The sequence below is a fragment of the Ciona robusta genome, chromosome 4, assembly GCF_009617815.1.
Source record: "Ciona robusta chromosome 4, ASM961781v2".
Taxonomy (NCBI): domain Eukaryota; kingdom Metazoa; phylum Chordata; class Ascidiacea; order Phlebobranchia; family Cionidae; genus Ciona; species Ciona robusta.
In genome coordinates this window covers 4,261,497-4,280,563 of record NC_143238.1, presented here as the reverse complement: position 1 = coordinate 4,280,563, position 19,067 = coordinate 4,261,497, and the positions used below count along the sequence as shown (strand labels likewise).

The window sequence follows — 19,067 nt, the reverse complement described above, 5'->3', positions numbered from 1 at the left end:
CAAAATGTTTAGATTTTCACAATAAATAGCTAAAATAAGAAAATATACAAAAAATATTAAGTACACCAAACAAATCAAACGCTGGGCAGCAACGAAATTGAAAAACTATTTGATTTAATTCCACTTCTGGCTTTTATTTTTTATTCTGTAAAAATAAACATAATTTCACTTGTTTTTCACTACACTTTGCAATTACAATAGCTCAAACTAAAAGACATATAACCTACTAAAACTAGAAATTTCCAATTTATTCTGATACACATATACAACCTAACACTTACATACAATAACACTTGTAATTCATATTAATATCTCCTAATCCTAAGCTCACACCTCTAATCTTATAACCTTACAACTTTTATCTTTTAAAAAAGCCAAAGAAACTGCAAAATATTACCGAAACAGGTTAAATCACTTATGTTAGATTGAGTAAACAAGCAATCAGGACCTTACGAAATTCTACTAGTTCTGTTCATGCTACACCATCTATATAAAGCCATATTGACCACCTGCTGTGTTTACTTTCCAACACTTGAAATGGACAGATTGGACATTACTCATCTTACTATTCAAGCGTTAAGTTATAACAGCTATCTATCCTGGCAACTAAGAGGCTTAGGTTAGGTTTCTATTTACTAACTTAGTTTTAAGGGCAGTGACACAAAAGTTATCTTACTGTCTTCGTAGCTTAGCAAATACAAGTATTTGATCAACTCTCAGAGTAAATATCTGGCACTGTAATTTAATAAAGTCCCTTTCTTGTTTATTGAGCTGATGTTAAGGTTAGATAAGATGTTTTCAAGATTCCAAAAGACATATTGGCTAATGAATATCTACACTACAACTTAAATGAAAAATACCCAAAATCAGCATACAGTTTAAGCCTGTTAAAAATGTTGTAAAGGTATTTGCAAAACACGTATAGACCCTGTTGATTGTTTATAATATCTTTTATCTGGTATAAAAGACATGTTTTTTATTTTAATAACATACATAAACATTTATAAACATTCAAAAATTTACATAATTTTTTGGGTGGCAAAATTTATATATTAATGCAATGGTATATAACTCACCGGTGCTCTAGGAATCTCTGCATTATCTACTTTAATGTTTTCCCCTTCATCATCTGTGGCGAGCTGGTAAGATACTTCAGCTTGTAGTCGGACACCAGCGTCAAGTTCTGTCATTTCAATAGAGTTGACAATGATATTTAAAATGTAACCATAGAATACTGGTTTAGATACAAATACTATTGACAGCGAATGTGTTCTTGCGAAAGCCTTAATGGTAATTGCTTCAACCAAGCAGTTACTCAATGGGGTGTAGACGTGTAACGAGCCAATCATGGCTTATACCTCACGTGCGATAGCATGCCATGGTATACGACTTCACCAAGATAAAATGCATAATAGCTTTATATAGTGGAGATCTTTAATAAGTTAAACACTAACCATCATCTTCATTAACTTGTGTTATTTCATCCGCAAGTTGAGTTGGTTCATCCTGAACTTCAGTAGCTGGAATGTCTTCATGTAATGTATCTATGCTTACCTAAAAGTTGGAAACTATCTGGTTAATTTAATTACATTGCATATGTTATGCTAATTTTATAATGAATGTTTTTTCAATAGTTATATAAGTAAAGAATTTTTAAACTGAAAAGATAGGTATGTATTCAATTTACACCAAGATATTTTAACATGTTTTAAATCTAGTACTAAAATATTATACGTTAAAATATCATTTGTTTCATTTGCTGTAATATCAACTTTTTCAGTTAATGTACATATTATTGAAAGAATAAAGAAGGTTACCATATTCCGAGCATGAGGTACTTCAGGTTCAGGTTCAGTCCAAGCTTCTTTTACTGTAGCAGTAGTCAGTGGTGGTTTATGTTCAGTACTGTGGAGTAATATAGTAAAGTTATTACAGAGTAGAGAAGCTAAAATATTTAAGTTTGTGGTAGTTTAAGCTGTGAAGCAGAGGCATTTAATTATAAACATGTTTACAGAAGCTCTGTTGGGTAGTGGGGTAATGGACTAACTTTGGGCTAATTCCTAGGTCGCATGAATATAACTAAAAATAGTGTACAACTAAATGAATTAAAAAGTCCTATAGATAGTTGGATTAGTAATTACCAACTTTGGCTTAATTAAAGGATTTACCTGTTTGGTTTGTCGTAAACTTTACATGACCTCACGATGAAAGTGAAGCGCGGAGAAACTTCTGGCTTATTACGCTTGGATGATTCTAAGTATTCACGTCGCTAAAGTAAAAAATCCATTATTATTACAGTTTGGCGGTAATAAACTAACTCTGACGTTAATTCAAGGTCCCTTGTGCAAGATCCTATCTTTATAGAAAGAACTATGAAAAGTGATAAAAATTGTGGCCAGGCAGAACAACAACAGTGACTGCTTATGGGTTAGAGTTACCACATGTTTTAATTTGTAAGTGATTGTTTTTTAGAGCAATCTATGAAGGACCACCGGGTTGGAGCAACTCTTATTAAGTGTCTAACACAAGGACACATACACGATACACTTAATAGTATCAGTGTCAAGTATCGAACCCAGTATCATTGGGTTGGTTCCCTGCTACTGAGACTAAGTGTGGATGCTGACTGTATAACAGGTTACAAACTAATAAAAAAAACTTACCATGGCTATAGCTGACTTGGGTCGTTGGTATCTCAAGTACCGATTGTAATGATAATAATGGAAGTGGGAAGGACCATTAGTGACTTGCAAACCAGTTGATGAAGTAGGACGATGTGAACTGCTGGATAATGGGCGGCAATCTACTGGACAATGTTCACAACCTGCCCTGCTGTTCCTTCTATTTGGAAATTTACATTAGGTTAGTGTTACTGTTGGGGATAGGCTTTTATAAAGGCATGAAAGGAGATTTGGACACAGGTGCCAAACTATAATGCTGAGAGACAGGGATCGTTAGACGCCCATTCATTTGAAATATATCTAATTTGGTTTTATATGCTTACAGAATTATGCAGTAAGAAACCCCAGGTTTGGTACCAACGGATGTGGTAGGGCTTCCAGTTTATTGAAATCCAAGCACTCAAGGCCAGAGTTGGCATTTTAGCACAGAATGGGTGAGAGCTTACAACAAAAAACAAATACTTTATAACCCAATTTTTGGATTGCATATTGTATACAAAGAAACATTTAGTTTGTTTATGAACGTGGATCCATACGCATACATCAGATTTATATGCAGGGCAAGCAAAAAATCCCCTGGTCTTTACTATTGCATTCCTAGACATAATTAAAGTTATGTTGAGTTATTTAACCTGTAAACTTGTGCTGAAGCTGGTCTCATATGATCACCTGCAGCTGTACTTTCTGAAATACAATGTACAACTATTTATTGCCAGAATATTATTTTTTATAATATGAAATCATATGTACTATTAATAAGGACATATCAAGTATCTGTTGTTAACTCTGTTTAAACCATACATGTTATTCTGTTATAACTGATTATTTTTTACCGGTGCAGATTTTATAATATTTAATTGATTGCCTAAATATTTGATTGCTATGCTTAAACATTGATAATTCTAACAGATAATACAAATTCCTTTACTTAAATTAAAAACGTTTTTTTTTGTATCAAAAATAGTGAATTCATAGGCATACTACACCTCCGCTATTTATTGGTATTATTGCAGCATCAAACTTTGTTTCTTTCATTAAATGATTCCTTCGTGCAAAGGGTGCACTTTGGGGTCTAGGTCTAGTCCTGAAAATATATTTAAATAATTTAAAAATGTCGAAGTAATTGTTGTTAAGTGTCTTTTACTCACTGAAAATTTTAATTCCGAAACATAAACCCTGCAGTTTTTTTTATAATTTCTTACATATATACATTTTTTATTTATATTTTAAATAAATCTTGCCCAAAGACACATGTGCCTACAAAAGCATAGGCATCAAGCTTAGAACCTGTATCCTCTGTGCTAGAGACAGATGGCTAACCACTGGTCATTTTATCATTATTTAAAATATATACATTGTAGGCTTACCTTGGGGTAACTCTTCTTTGATAGTTACGTTTATCAGATTTAACACTAAAGGTTCCTTCATCACTTACAAAGCCAGATTCATCACCTGAGGTATGAGAAAGCAAACACATTATTATATAATGGGTATACCTTCTTTTATATATGGGGTGCTCATTTGTTTTTGATAAGCGAGAATATACTTTAACACAATTTAAAAAATGCATTGAAAACCAATGGTATTCATAGTAAATGAAGAACATGTAGTCAGTACATTTGCATAAATATTCCCAACCAACCTTGGCTGTCAAAAAACTTGTGAAGATAAAGTTCATTGCTCGGTTCTTGACTGATAATAGATTCGATATATTCGTGATTGAAACCTTGGAGAAATTCACGCTGTGTCGTTACTCTTCTCTCTAGCATCCTCTTGTGGACAGCCTCCATCACTCGGCGCTTCTGCTTCTCTTGTCGCTTGTTCGGACCCATTAGGGTGGGTCCCAAAGTTCTAAAATTGTACATTGGTTAATATATAGACTGTATAAAAAAAAGTTTTTTTTGAGTTATATTATGTTCATTCGGCAGAATATAAAAGTTCATAATAAGACCTTGCACGTGCAAGACTGTTATTTATAGCAAGCATACACAATTGTCAAAAAATAGCATGCAAAATGCGTACATTTTTAATCCCATTAGGAAATCAAACTAACTTCAGTACAGATTTGGTTAATTTTTAATAAAAAGGTTGTGTGAGACAAATTACGGTCTGCATGGGCCTATACCCAAATGTTTCAAAAAAATAAAAACATTTGAAACAGAAATGCTGATATTATTTCAACATTGTATTTACTTGTGATCATTCTGCCGATTGTGTTGGTGATCTAGAGCTAAATTATCAACTTTTAGTTGCGGTTTCTTCTTGTCCGAATAACCAAACGACAGCCATGGACTTGCTTGGTCAAACATATCAAAAAATTACATTGCATAAAAATAATTAAAAATAGTTGGACGGGCGAAATACTGCTACGGATTCTAATTTGTAAAACAAACATAAAATGTAAAGAAATTTATAAAACCAATACATAACGGCTATTTATGAATTAGCTAGCAATTATACTATTGTAGTAATAGAAGTTAAAACACGTACTATCGTACTATATACTGTTGTTTTAGAATTCGAAATGCTACATGTGTTTATTTTGTTTTGATAGAAATGGCGTCCGCGTAACTAGGTCTGTTTATGATATTTATGTTTGTCATTTAAGGGGACATGATCACAGATTCAAAGTTTTAAATCACTTGTTTCTGCATTCTCCGGCTCATTTTAGAATTACTTTGTATTAAACAGTGTAATGTTGACCCTTTTAATTTAAAGTCTATCGACTATCTAACCAGTTATCGCTCGAATTGCATCGTCTGTGAATCCCATGAGCCCCATGCTGACAGATTACACAACTCAGTTTAAGAGCTTGCATATTGCTTCATTGACCGATTGGGACTACATTGTTTTCGAATATTTCTTATTAAATCACTGAACCGAAGATCTTCCGTTTACGAGGCACCTGTATAGTGTGTATTGCTCTGCGTAACAAAGCAAATTGGCATCGTATAAAACCCACTTCCCCGGTAAAGCATTCAAATTGGTTGGAATACGAAAGTAAAAAAAAATTGGTAGATTTATAACCAATTTGTACGCTTACTTAAATATAGATGTATCAGGTTATATTAACCAGTAAACTCACGCAATATTCTTTGTTTGCTACAAAACAGGTTGATTGAAAAAAATCTAAAAATAAACCATCTTACCCCCCAAATTTCACAGTAATATAAATATATGGTGTATATTTTAATGTGAGTGTGTAAAGAGAAATACAAGGTTGCGTGCAAAGCAGAATTTCAAAACTAACAAGAGACGGCATTGTACCAGATATGGTGGATTGACTTTGTCACGTAGTCAAAAGAAAGCAGATCGTGGCTGCAATGACAAGGGACTTCTACGGACCGCAGCATACCACGCATGTATATGAATGAAATACTAGTGCCAAAGCAAAGTGGGTCAGGACTTCTTCAAATTATTCATTTCCAATCATGCTTATCAACTCTTGACACCGATTTCCACACCAGCTACTGAAGTGCTGTTATTTATTAACCACATAAATATACAGGGTTTATACGTATAGCCTACACGAGCAGATCTTTGCTCATGGCTTTGTTTATTCCAGAAGCCAATTGCTGCGGGTGGGTGTAACGAAAAATAACAAAAATACGCAATCCGTCTCTGAAAATAAGGGCCACACATGAATATAAGAATAAATTATCTATACAAACGAAAGTTTTGTACTCATGTTTTCAAATTGTTCGAATTGTTTGTTCATTGTTTTCTTGCCATTTTAACCTCTGCATGCGTTTTCTCCGTTGCGTGTTACCTCTTCAAAGAGAATACGCTCACGCTGCTGCACAAGTTGTAACTTAAGTGTAACTGCGCAGAACACCCTTTGTTGATTGTTATGTGTATCTTCTAGATTTAAATTCCCGTTCCTAATTTACCGTATCTTTGTTTTCGATATTCCTTTAAACATTCGGTGACCGAATCAACAGTTATTTTGACGCTAATTAGGGAGGTAATTTATCATTTCACCTTAAGTGTAAAAATCCTACAGTTCACACCAATTATTGAGGCAACCTGGACTTAACGACTAATGGCATTGACACGATGTAATCTTGAGCGATCGTGGAGTTGAACTTATGTTGTTCCCCATTTAATCCGACTAAAAGTACATTGGCTTTCCCTACAGCAAAGTTGCATGTTCAAACTGTTTATAATTTGTAAACAGTCTTACTGCAGAAACCGACGTGTTTTAACGTTTTTGATCAGCAGCTATTTATTTATTTTTACAAGTCCGCTTATTTATTATTCGCCCACTCTGGCAGCTTATGCATTATCCATGCATTGCTAGATGTAATGGTTATACTGCCCATGTGCGCCAGAACGGGTGTTTGGCTTGCAAGTATGTTTCGCGATAAGAACGTACTTAACACACGCGCCGTGGTGCGCCTGTAGCAACTGACAGCAGGAATATCTTAACGTGGAAGTGGACACTAATGAGTTAGATGTTTAGTATCGCCTTTCCGACTGACGTGTCTCAGTGCGTCGAAAATTAAAACAACTTGTCGCGTTTGCGGCAACGAAAAAGAAAGACGGAAGAGAGAAAAAGCACTCGAGCAAAGTTCTTTCATTTGCATCAAACAGTTTAGAGTTAGTGCTTCGTCGCGAATTAAAGACCGAGTTGATCGCTTTAAGTCAATTTCAGTTCAAGCCAGCATGCATAATTTATAATACGTACGAGTGCGGGGTTGCCTACTATCAACTGTATTCATTCAAAATAGGATGGAGAAGTGTGAGGATTCGGGGACAGGCACTTTACTTGAAAATGAGTTAATTGAGACAAAGAATCATGATGGCAGTAAATCTATCTTCACCCGTGTTAGAACCTTCGTTGCTTTTTTATCGCTGCTTCAACTTGTACAAGTTATGGGTAGCGGGTAAGTGTGCCAGTATGGTGTGTTTAAACATATCTAAGCCGTATTGTCTCATTTACAAGCATGTTCTAAAACAACAGTAATTTTGCTGTTGTTTACCGTGTTTTCATATTTATAAAATAGTGGTTCGGGGTAAGGTGGGACATGTTTTTTCTCGTTCTATTTGGTATTAAACAAACAATAACCATGCAACTATATATCTGTATACTTACGACTTTAGACTAGAACTGTTAATTGTCCAACATACGATCAGGATATTAAAATATTTCGTACGAAAGGTGTCCCATTTTACCCCACAGTGCTATAGTTTAGACTTAAATTATTTTCGTTAACATATTTAAAAAGACGCAACGTTTAATTTGAATTTATATTTCTTTAATAAATATACACTTCAAATCTACTGCTGTACATTTAATTAAACGTACCTTAAAACGAATTAGAAAAAAAACAAACGACACAGATGGGCCTATAATATTTTGGATTTATATGTTTTTATGGCTGAACCAGGTAATTGCCTTTCCAATACGCAAGGGGCTGTTATTTTACTGTCAGGGGTCGTAAACCTGGATTAAAACTGTCAATCTAAAGTTACGAACCCTACAGGTACAATAAAAGTGCTCTTACATCAATTGAACGTCGATACCAACTAACTACCTTCACTGTTGGAATATTACAAAGTTGTTTTCATATTGGGAACCTCAGTGTTATTCTCTTCGTTAGTTATTTCGGATCAAAATGGCACAGGTAACACTTCTATAGTGTATTAATTTTGTACACCAAAGCGTGATCTTCATACATGCGGACTATATAGTGGCTAACAATATGGGGTCTAAGTTAGAGTAGTACGGCTTCTATGTTTTTATTCTCTTTTTATCCTCCCATTTGGTAATAAACAATGAATAATTACAGAATTATATAACCGTTACCTCACGATTGTAAAAGAGAGTTGTTAATTGTTAAAACGCGATTATGAAGAATGGGATAAAATGTGCTATATCGACATCCATCTTACCCCACAGTACTACAAGTGCATTTCTTTTTGGGTTTAATTAACTCTGGGAAAATAAAAGCAGGCAAAAAGTAAAGTTTATAGGCACCAAAGTCGACCGAGCTGTCATTTCAATTGGATTTGCTGCACTTAACTGTGTCTGACCACTTTGGTATAATTCGGTTATGCCCAGCTGGCAAAGCAACAACGTAGAAATATGTAGTTTCACATTCTATTTTGTTCATTGCTCATGACGCAGGATTTTATGTGTTTGGATAAGCCGGGAATGATTGGCGTCGAAATATGTTTCAATTAAACCAGTTTCTATTAAGATCAGTTTGAATTTAAATATTTACACTTTTTATAAACCAGGAATTGACGTTTTGGCTATGATGACAAGTTTCGTTTTTAATTGAACTTTTTTTGTGGTAAATATTTTGTAAAGTAATGCTTTATTTTGTATTACCATTTAGCACCGTAGAATGAAAGGATTTGTGCGCCAAATTTGTTGCACGCTGTTGCAAAAGTTTAATTTCTAATTTGTAATGTTTTCGAAGGCGGTGCGTAAGTTGTTTTTCTTTTCAGGCCAAGGGTTATTGCATTTGGGTCTTTGATCATGGCAAGCTCCTGCGTTATGTCTGCTCTGCCGCAGTTCGCTGGCGGTAGATACGGATCGAGGTATCTCAAGTGCGAGGATTCTGCTATGTTTATCGATCAAACAACAGGCACGGGCGAGCCATACTTGAATTTGCCAGCGCCGTTGAACGAGACAAAATATCAATCAAGATACGATAGTTTGAACTTGCCCGATGTCAAAATGGCAGCGGGGGATGAAGCTAAAATTAAAACTAGATTTCACGCATCGAGTAAAATGATAAACGAACCATCAACGCTACGAAGTGAAAGTTTTGATGAACCGGTTACTCTTTGTACGTCTGGCCCCCCCGTGCTCCCAAGCACAACAGAGAACAAAGGACGCCGTGAATGTGACATGCACAATTCATCTCTCTACATATTTATCGCAGTTGGAAATGTCCTGAAGGGAATCGGACATGCCCCGCTCCACCCATTAGGAATCTCCTTTATCGACGACTACGCTACACCAGCCAATTCAGCTGTTTATATCGGTGAGCTTGAATACATTAATATTCAACGCGGGCGGCCTAAAAGAATGTTTAGCTACGTAGAAGGTCAAACTAAAGTATTAACCTTTAGTTTTGAAGGATAGGCATTATTTTTTTCCGGCTATTTCGAAAAAGCACTTCTGTGGGGTAAGATCGTTAGCATAAAATACCTCGTATTTCCTAACCGTGTTTTTAACAACCAACACACTAATTAACGTCGCGAGGATACGGTAGTTTAGTTCAGTAATATGCCTTGTTTTCTACCAAATAGAACGATAAAAAAGAACGAAAACATATAGACCGTCCTTATCCCACCTACTATATTTGCATTTAAAGCTAAAACTGTTGGTCTATAATTCGGGCATGGAAAGTATGGAACAGAATGATTTTATGTTTTTAATCTAAAACTACCTCTTTTTTTATACATTAAGCCTAAAGCAATTACTAAAAAAAACAGATACACAGTTTATAGCCAGACAGTGTTCTACAGTCACACCAATATTTAATTTAAGTTATCTGCTGGTAGTGGCCATCAATCCACACCTCGCCACGGACGCACAATTTCCATTAGGGTCCCTTCTCGTCCCACGAAACTCGTATTGCAAACCTGCCTTTTTCTCGTTGTAACAGAAAAAGTTTGCGCTCAAAACATGGCCCATTCCCCCGTATTTAGTACTGTGGGGAAGATATATAAAGTTAGCTAATCGTGTTTTTAACATTTAACAACGCTCTTTTTTAGTTTTATGGAATTAAACAGGTGCATAATTTTATATCTATTTTCTGTTTACTATACTCAATGAAACTTGGCCCACACTGAATATTGTGTGTTAACACGTCTATCCATCTTAGCCCACACTATACATCCCATAGTTTATTCGGTTAGCCGAACAAAAGGCCACGTGCCGCTTGTTTTTAAACGCTTTCTCATTTACTTTCAACTGCTAATCTAAACTGTAAGCTGAGTTTTCAATCAAAGACCATGAATAGTGAATTAGAGCATTCTGTAATAGATTAACTTGTAACAGTATAAGCGCTCCTCAAATCAATGGTTTTAATCAACTCTGGTGTCGGTTTTAAATACCAACTGAATTATACATGAGTAAAAGATACGAAATCTTACAACGTTAGCTATATGGCAACTTTTAAACGTGCGTCACTGACCACGTAGGGAACGTAATACGCAGATAATATCTAAGTGGGGATTTTCAAACTTTTGGAACGTTTTTCCTAGTACTTTTGTGAATTTTGGTTTAATAGAACAAAAACGATAAATAATATCTTATAGATTCGGCCTTTAAATGTTTTTTCTCTCTCTCTAAGATAATTTATTGTTTGATAAAAAACTTTAAATTTTCATTTGGTTTTACTTGAGTGTATTTGCCTGCTGCTCACTATTTTTTTAAGAGTTTCAATGGCATGTGAGAAATAATAACCATGCACACGCAAGATTTCTCCGGGAAATGCCGTATTCTGCCTCAACGCCCCTAAGTCAGCCGAAAAAGTCCAAATTCCTTGAAAGTATATAGCTAAATTTGCTGCTGTAGTTTTACCTATTCTCAAATTACTCTTGTGTCAAAAGTCAAATGCCCAAGAGTCCAAGTTAATGGAGTGTAACCACAGTGGCAGTTCGTCATAGACACCTCATTATGACATAATACGTGCGGTTAACCTACAGAGATCAGTAAACATGTTAACAAGGTCTTAGCGGTTTCTTATTATTGCTGGCGCGTGTGCAAACGTGACTTTTAAGGTAGGTATATGCCAAGGTCACGAAATAACAATGAACAATGCCCCATTCCATTGGCAAACGCAATATTGCACTGTTTTTTTTTTGTAAAAAAAAAAAAATTACCTTTTGCTGGCTTATGACCAAAACAGTTCCAATAAATAATAGCTCCAATCTAGTGGTCATTACTATTTTATGCAACATTTTCATTCTATAAAAAACACTATGTTTAATCACTACACTGTATTATATCGGTAAGGCCAGGTCTTGATTTAAAATAGCATAACTTTAAAAAGTAAATGTTGTTTAAGATAACACAACACTTGAATTTAAGGTGATATGGGTTTAAGTGTCTCGTAGGCGTTTCGGTAAACCTAAAATATATAAGTAGGGCTATAAGATGGTCCATATGTTTTAGTTTTCCTTTATCATTCAATTTGGTGGTTAACAAAGAATATTTAAAGGATTATATACCTGTATCCTCACGAGTCTTAGAAATGGTAAATGTTTATTAGGGATTGAAAACACGATGTGCTATCGGTATCCTTCTTACCTCACAATAAGTTAATTTACAGAAACCTTTTCAGTTTTGATAAGCTTTAGAAACAGACTTGAGGTAAAATTTTCCTGTTACTAAATAAACACAAACATTAACTTTGTATGAAGCAGGGTGTCGGGTTTCCAACTTGTTGTTATTGCCTGTTGACATAGCAAAACAACTCAGTGTGGTATATGTGCGGTTAATTAACTTCAAGCAATTATGACAGAAGCTTAGATTACTTCCGCGACTCGCCCACTTGAAATGTGACGGAAGTCTTAGTGCTGACATTGTTCAATTTAAACTTTAGGGTCATGCAGAGACATAGCAAGTTACAAAATCGCGCCAACTTGAAACAAAACACGACTTCTGTAGAAGTTTTAGGCTCGCGGAGGGTCATAGCGGCGTTGCGGTAGGGGCACCTTCAACCTGTGCCGTTGGGTGTTAAAAAGTGGAGAAAAACATCATTTTGCACATGCTGGTGTATTGCAAAAGGGGTGGTTGAGGGAAAGACGTGACACTTTTACCACGTAATATCCAAATAGCCTAGTCGCGTTTTACACAATAAACGACAGTCTATGAAAGTCGTAAGGATACCGTTTTATTATTCTTTGAATGTTCTTTGTTTACTACCAAATGTTTCAATAAAAATAAAAATGAAATGGTGTTCTATATCATTTTCCACTCTAGGCAAACTATTCACAATTGCAATTTTTTGGTGACATCTTTAAAGCAAAAAAATATTTAAATCAGCAAACAATGGGCCACGTGGCGTTGGTTTTATTTTATTTACTATCGTTTTGGGTTTCTGTAAAGGTTAACAGTTTTGCTTAATCCGTCACGGCAAATGATTCAAAGTGGCGCTTAGCGAAACGTTGACGCGTATTCAGAGGAAAACAATCAGCATTGTACTCCCTGACTGTTTCGTCACAAGCCTATAAATTATTTATAATTCTTTACAATCGACAGTGTAACATATATAGCGGTGGAATCGAGAAGCACATTCCGTTTTCCGTTGTGGTAAAACTAAGAATTCCCTTTGTGACGTCATTGGAGCAATTGTTTCAAGGCATCGAACTTTTTAGTTTAAGTTTTAAAATTTCATATAAAGACAGTTGTCAGCCCGATAAAGTCTAAATAGTTCAAATCCAATTACAATAAAGTGACAATGCAATAACATATATAGCTGTAACTTATACCGAGAGAGGTAAAAGTGCGAGTCTACAACATGGCTTGCGCAATGCATTAAGTAATGAACAGTCCTTATAACACGAGTTCTGTTTCATACACCTCGCCGTGTTCGCTTACGAGTTACCACGGTGATAACTATATGGAAAACTAATTTTTGAAGCATTTTTTCTTGAACATAAGTAGTTTATAATATAGTTTATAAGGTAGAGAGATAGACCGTTGTTAAATGTTTAAAATACGGTCAGAATATTATTTAGATATTATGTCCTTAAGGTGTCCCATCTTCCCCCTTCCCCCAGAGTACTGTAACTTAAATTCATTTCCAGGTGTAATATCAGCTCTTTCTTTACTCGGGCCTGCATTTGGTTTCATGCTTGGCTCACTTACTACTAGCGTGTGGGTGGACATTGGTTGGGTGAATGTCACCACTGTGTCTATTACCCCACACCACCCCTCATGGGTCGGGGCCTGGTGGGTGGGGTATCTTGTTATCGCCTTCATGATGGTGTTAGTCACAATACCACTGTGTATGTTTAACCGGTAAGTGTTTAATAAATTTGTTTCGCTTTTTATACGTCAATATCTCCGAAAATAACGCGACGGATTTTTTTTAAAAAAACGTGGTCTTTTCGAATTGAAAATTAAATACATTTTTAATTAAGATTTCCAAATAAATGACTGCAGGGGTAGTTTTTAGGTACACTTCCAGTAATTGGGGGATAACAGGTTTAGCTGCCTATACGTTTTTGTTCTATGTCATGTTAACCGCTAAACTAGAATCATTGATTGGGTGCCTGTTGCGATTAACGTTAAAAAGATCCCTTTTAGTGTTGAGAGCTGATAAAGCTTTCAAGGTGACATGTTTATTAAAAAAAGTTGTTTTAAAAAACATATTGTATATAGCATTACTTGTAGACATATTCTATTCTGCGTGGGTGGGGTCTTTGGTTAAGAATCTCCTGTGATGTAGGCAAGATTTGGCACATTACTCCAATTGCTTGTATAGACATGCGTAAAAGGCTAATGCAATTTGTAAAACCCATTTCTGTTCAGTGTTATACGCAAAGAGAACGCGGAGGAAGAAACACACGGTTGCATTTGTTCAAGCAGTAGTTGCTTCCCTGGGACCAGCATGCCAGATAAAACAAATGAAGTTGACTTACTGAATCATAACGAAATCAAAGAGGAAGATATATCAAAAAGATGTCAACCTTCTCGAAGGTTTACTATGGAGGTTCTTAATTCAATTCACGAGGACGAGTTTTTCGGCGAGTATAAGCCGAAGAGCAACCAAGATAGACCACCAAGAGTGGTTTCTCTCATCGCTTATTTAGATGAAGTCAAAAGTGTGAGAAGTTCTGTTGAGTCCCTTCATGCATGTGACGTGACGTGTCGTCGTTCCACGTCGGCTCCTGTCATCCGCTCTAAGGGGGACCACGTGACAACTGGGGACGTGCGTCACGAAAATACGAAGTCAGCAGACGTGACAAGCAACAAGCTGTCATTAGCCGGTATGTTTACACACGTGTGGCGCTTGTTTTTCGCTAAATAAGTGATCTACCCTAAACTTAGTTAGTTTCAACGATCACATGGTGTATGGGTTCTGTTATGTACAGTTTGTCGTATAGTTTCCATATGAAGGTCAAAACTCCTTTGAAATGTTGTTTGATTGTTGGAATGAAGATTAAAACAATACATTTTTAGGACAAAGTAGAAATGTACGTTATAAATATTCGGTTGAGTTTAATGGGCCAACTCTGACATAACTGCCATGATGTGCCGTCAACGTTCCTCGTCGTATTTATGGTCTAACCCTATAAACTATATAACGTACACTTATTTTCCCGCGCATCAATCCTGTACGTTTATATTTTCCTATGCGAAGGGACTATGTAGCCGAGAGTATAATTACGTTTCATCTCACATCTGGACACTAAGCATTTGTATAAACAAACCGCAACGTGTTTTCCCCATAAGAAGAAATTATTTCTGCAGATTTCGGCTTGACGTTGAAAAGACTGTTAAGAGATCCTGTGTTTATGAGTATCACAACTGGTTTTGTGAGTCTAACAAGCTTTCTTGCTGCTTCTATAACCTTTATTGCGAAATACATGGAAACCCAATTCGATCTCACAGCTTCGTTGGCCAATCTTTTACACGGTACGTTAATTAATGAATATTTGTGCATAGCGGGGTGGGAGAAGATGGGACACCTTTTCAATCTATGTTCTTGTCCCATTTGGTAGTAAACGAAGAACATTCGAAGAACTATAAAACCATATCTTCATGATTCCTATATAGGTTGTTTATTAATTGCATAAAACACGATCATGATATTTGGACATTATGTGCTAAAGGTGTCCCATCTTCCCCCACCCTACTATATCATTGAATCCCTTCCTTCCTTCCTTTGACAGTAGTATAGTATAGTTCTGGCTGAAACTTCTTGCAATTACATATGTATGTGCATATGTTGGAAGGTCCACTAATTGCGTCCGCTTTTCTCCAAACCCCCAACACGAATACACAATGACACCGTTTTGGGTTTTTAATAATTAATGACAGCAGAAGATTTTAACATGACGCCCTCTTTGATGCCCCGATGTCCAAAATCAGCGTTGTTATACTGACACATTTTAATTTTCGCAACTTTTAATGTTGCTTAATTATTATTTAATAATGGTAAGGCCGCACCTTTCGACGAACGTTTATTTTTGCCAAGTTGTGTTGTTTTACGTAGAAACGCGATAAATAAAAGTAAATTGACATTATCGGTTAAAACGCCCGACCCAAAGCAGTAACTCACCGTATAAGTAAAAGAGCAAACAATTAAATCAAATTACTAGTAATGGAAAAAGAGAGTGTATAAAATGAGCTCGGTTAAACGATTTCGGCTTTGATACTATACTACGCCATTTTTTCTACTACATTTTATCAGACCGATATAGCCTACATTTATTAAAGCCTAATTTAAACTTGTTTTTTTCCTTTGACCAATTTTACGGTCTAGCGACCCAAATACTCTGGGTTACGTAAGATAATTATATAACTTATATAACCAAGTATAGGTGATTCGGGGGCATCTACTTATAATGTGTGAATAGTTCAAAATATTTCTGTTACTTGAGATCTTAATTACGACCCAATACCCCGTTTTTTTTCTAAATTTCGTCTACACTTATTTACTACTCCTAGGTTAAGCCGATAATGATTGCTGTATGTCTGGTGGAAGTCAGGAACCTGGTATAGTGGTTTTATTTAGGCGCTTGCTTATATAACTGAAGTTGACCGGTTCCATGCTCGATGCTGATATACCAGTGTGAGCTTGGGACAAGTCATGTATAGTCGATTTTTTAGTCATACCGATTATATCAAAAACGGCAATTAACTTAAAATTGGGTATATATGGTAACTCGTAATACGCGGGCACGCGGCATATAACATTGAAAGATTCCATATATATCCATTCTAGGACCTAATCTATACAATTCTGACCTTTATCCCAGAATCCAGATCTCTATGGCGTGCCTCACCGAAGGTTCTTACCCACACAGAACAAAACATAACGACTTTTGCATTTCTTTATTAGGATGCGTGAATCTTCCTATGGCTGTAATTGGGAACATTCTTGGTGGTTGGATAATCAGAAGAAAGAACCTTGATGTACAGAAGACACTCTCTGTCATTATAATCGGCCTTATTATGACAATTGTTTCAGTTGGGCTGTTGTTTATGTTCGGTTGCGACGAAAACGACATTTTAGGCTTAGCGGAGCCACAAAGGTAATCACTCAGCGTGTATTGTAAGATGGGGGAAGATGGGACACCTTAAGAACTAAATATCTAAACATTCTGATCGTTTTTTAAACATATAACAGCGGTATATGGGTGTCGATATAGTTTTTTTAATTCTTTGAATGTTCTTTGTTTACTACCAAATGGGGCGAGAAAATAGAACGAAAAGGTGTCCCATCTTCCCCCGCTCTACTATACATATTTTCAATCGTTTAACATTATGGATACGAAGACTTTTAAGCGAGTACGGTTAAGCGAGTTAGTTTTAAGCGAGTTAGTTTTAAGCGAGTACGGTTATAGCTATTGGGTGTTAAGCCAACTCCGGTTTACATACTAGGATCCCTGGCGTCGAGTCACACCCATATGGAATAGATGGTATAACCCTTGTTTATAATTGCCCCAACTTTTCTTTGAATTATCATCTTGTGTATTGGGTTCAGTACATTAAATGATCCGATTAGAGCGTGCCCACATACGTTGAGTTTTTTTAAATACTCAAATCCAGAGTCCGTTTATAAACAGGACTCTGCTTAAATTTACAGATCTGACTGTGTTAATGACTGTGATTGCGGTGACGTATTCGATCCGGTGTGTGACGTCACTTCAAATGTGACGTATAATTCTCCTTGTCATGCCGGATGCAAGAGAACAGAATACATTAATGGAGTTCAGGTAATCTGCTTATTGCAATCACTACTATACAATAAATCAATGTAACTTATTTATTTCGCATTGCGATGAAACGACTATACATGGTATAACCTATATATGATTTTTGCATAATATCCCATATTTCCCCAATCTCCGTGTTTTAGAATTCTACCACGCTCTTTTAGGAGTGTAAGTATATGGTTATATAATTCTGTAAATATTCTTTGATTACTACCAAATGCGACGATAAAAAATGGAACAATTTTCCTTAACCTACTATGCATTTTATAACTGATGATTTTCGTAGGTTTTCTTTGACTGCTCCTGTATAGCCGCAGAAAACAGGAACGCTTCAATTCAACTCACAAAGGGCTCATGTGAACGAAGTCCATGTTGGAACGAACTCATAATCTTCCTCATATTAATGGCTGCAGCGAGTATGTTTGCCGGAGTGTCCGCCACACCGTCCACGCTTACTATTCTACGCGTTGTTGACCCCTCAGAAAAGGTTAGACCCCTTTTGTAACTAAAACTGGTGCCGTGGCAAAGTGGTTCGTGTACCTGTCTCTGGACCAGAGGTTATAGGTTCGAGGCTTGACGCTGTTATCATTGGACACGTAACGGCAGTTAAGTACTCGCTAATAGTCCTGAAATTTGTGCAACTATAGGAATAAATTTGTTAATGCAATACCACAATACGTTGTTCGTTCTCATCTGATCGATTATATTCTCAAGTAAATTTATTATCAAAGGGTTTTGCAATCGGTATTGTCTTCGTCTTCACTCGATTTCTTGCATGGATACCTTCACCTGTTTACGTGGGGTCTGCGTTGGACTCGGCATGTTTAATTTGGTCGTCTTCCTCGGTGGATGGGAATTCAAATGAAGATCATCAACGTTGCCGGGTAAGTTGAAGATAACTTAATATATATTTTACAAGAAATTGCAAATATGATTGAATATATATTCAGCGTGTTTTAACCTAATAATAAATTGTTATATTAGTAATAGAGATTGTTTATTTTCTGCCACTTTTAATTACTTGTACATATATTTTTAGGTGTACAACAACAATATTCTCAGGCGGAATTTCTTTGGACTAGTTGGTCTTCAATTATTATTTGCTGTTGTTTTTTATTTAATCGCACTTTACCTTGTCACCAAGAGCCTGCGGAACAGAGACGTTGAAATTTGCAAAGACGAAATGCCAGAATCTGTCTAGTGTTGTGACTATCTTATGCTTTGAGCTGAATAGAAGCTATATGCGTTTGTCTTCATGGCGGAACAATTTGTAGGATATATTGTACTACCTTTCTATTTCAATTTTATCACAATAAAGTTTCACCTCTACAAGATTGATTTGGGCAGTTTTAACCGGTTTTAGGGTGTATACAAGTCCATTAAAGAGGGTACTTAATGTATTTTGCTCTAATTAAGTGGTCACTAATAGATTGTCCTAATCGATAAACCACTACAAAGTTAAATACATGT

General features: G+C 35.9%; 2 protein-coding genes across 2 annotated transcripts in view; one reads left to right on the top strand and one right to left on the bottom strand.

The window, feature by feature from the left end:
* LOC149736843 (intraflagellar transport protein 80 homolog) overlaps window positions 1-5,081 on the bottom strand; it is a 29,484-nt gene extending 24,403 nt beyond the window's left edge. Inside the window, exons 1-10 of the mRNA XM_089876558.1 lie at window positions 4,875-5,081; window positions 4,324-4,532; window positions 4,049-4,133; window positions 3,668-3,765; window positions 3,314-3,365; window positions 2,664-2,841; window positions 2,169-2,269; window positions 1,818-1,905; window positions 1,455-1,554; window positions 1,077-1,183 (exon numbers count right to left, since the gene is read on the bottom strand). Coding sequence (XP_089732684.1) covers window positions 1,077-1,183; window positions 1,455-1,554; window positions 1,818-1,905; window positions 2,169-2,269; window positions 2,664-2,841; window positions 3,314-3,365; window positions 3,668-3,765; window positions 4,049-4,133; window positions 4,324-4,532; window positions 4,875-4,990 — 1,134 coding nt within the window. The 5' untranslated portion in view covers window positions 4,991-5,081. The remainder of the gene's footprint in view (window positions 1-1,076; window positions 1,184-1,454; window positions 1,555-1,817; window positions 1,906-2,168; window positions 2,270-2,663; window positions 2,842-3,313; window positions 3,366-3,667; window positions 3,766-4,048; window positions 4,134-4,323; window positions 4,533-4,874) is intronic.
* A 2,088-nt stretch (window positions 5,082-7,169) lies between these two features.
* On the top strand, window positions 7,170-18,931 carry LOC149736842 (solute carrier organic anion transporter family member 2B1-like). The gene is made up of 11 exons (XM_089876562.1): window positions 7,170-7,567; window positions 8,168-8,308; window positions 9,138-9,679; window positions 13,458-13,671; window positions 14,185-14,642; window positions 15,127-15,291; window positions 16,721-16,913; window positions 17,468-17,597; window positions 17,884-18,084; window positions 18,329-18,481; window positions 18,637-18,931. Exons 1-11 carry the CDS (start codon window positions 7,413-7,415, stop codon window positions 18,796-18,798), a joined length of 2,514 nt encoding a protein of 837 aa, XP_089732688.1. The 5' UTR covers window positions 7,170-7,412; the 3' UTR covers window positions 18,799-18,931.
* The last annotated feature ends 136 nt before the right edge of the window (window positions 18,932-19,067 follow it).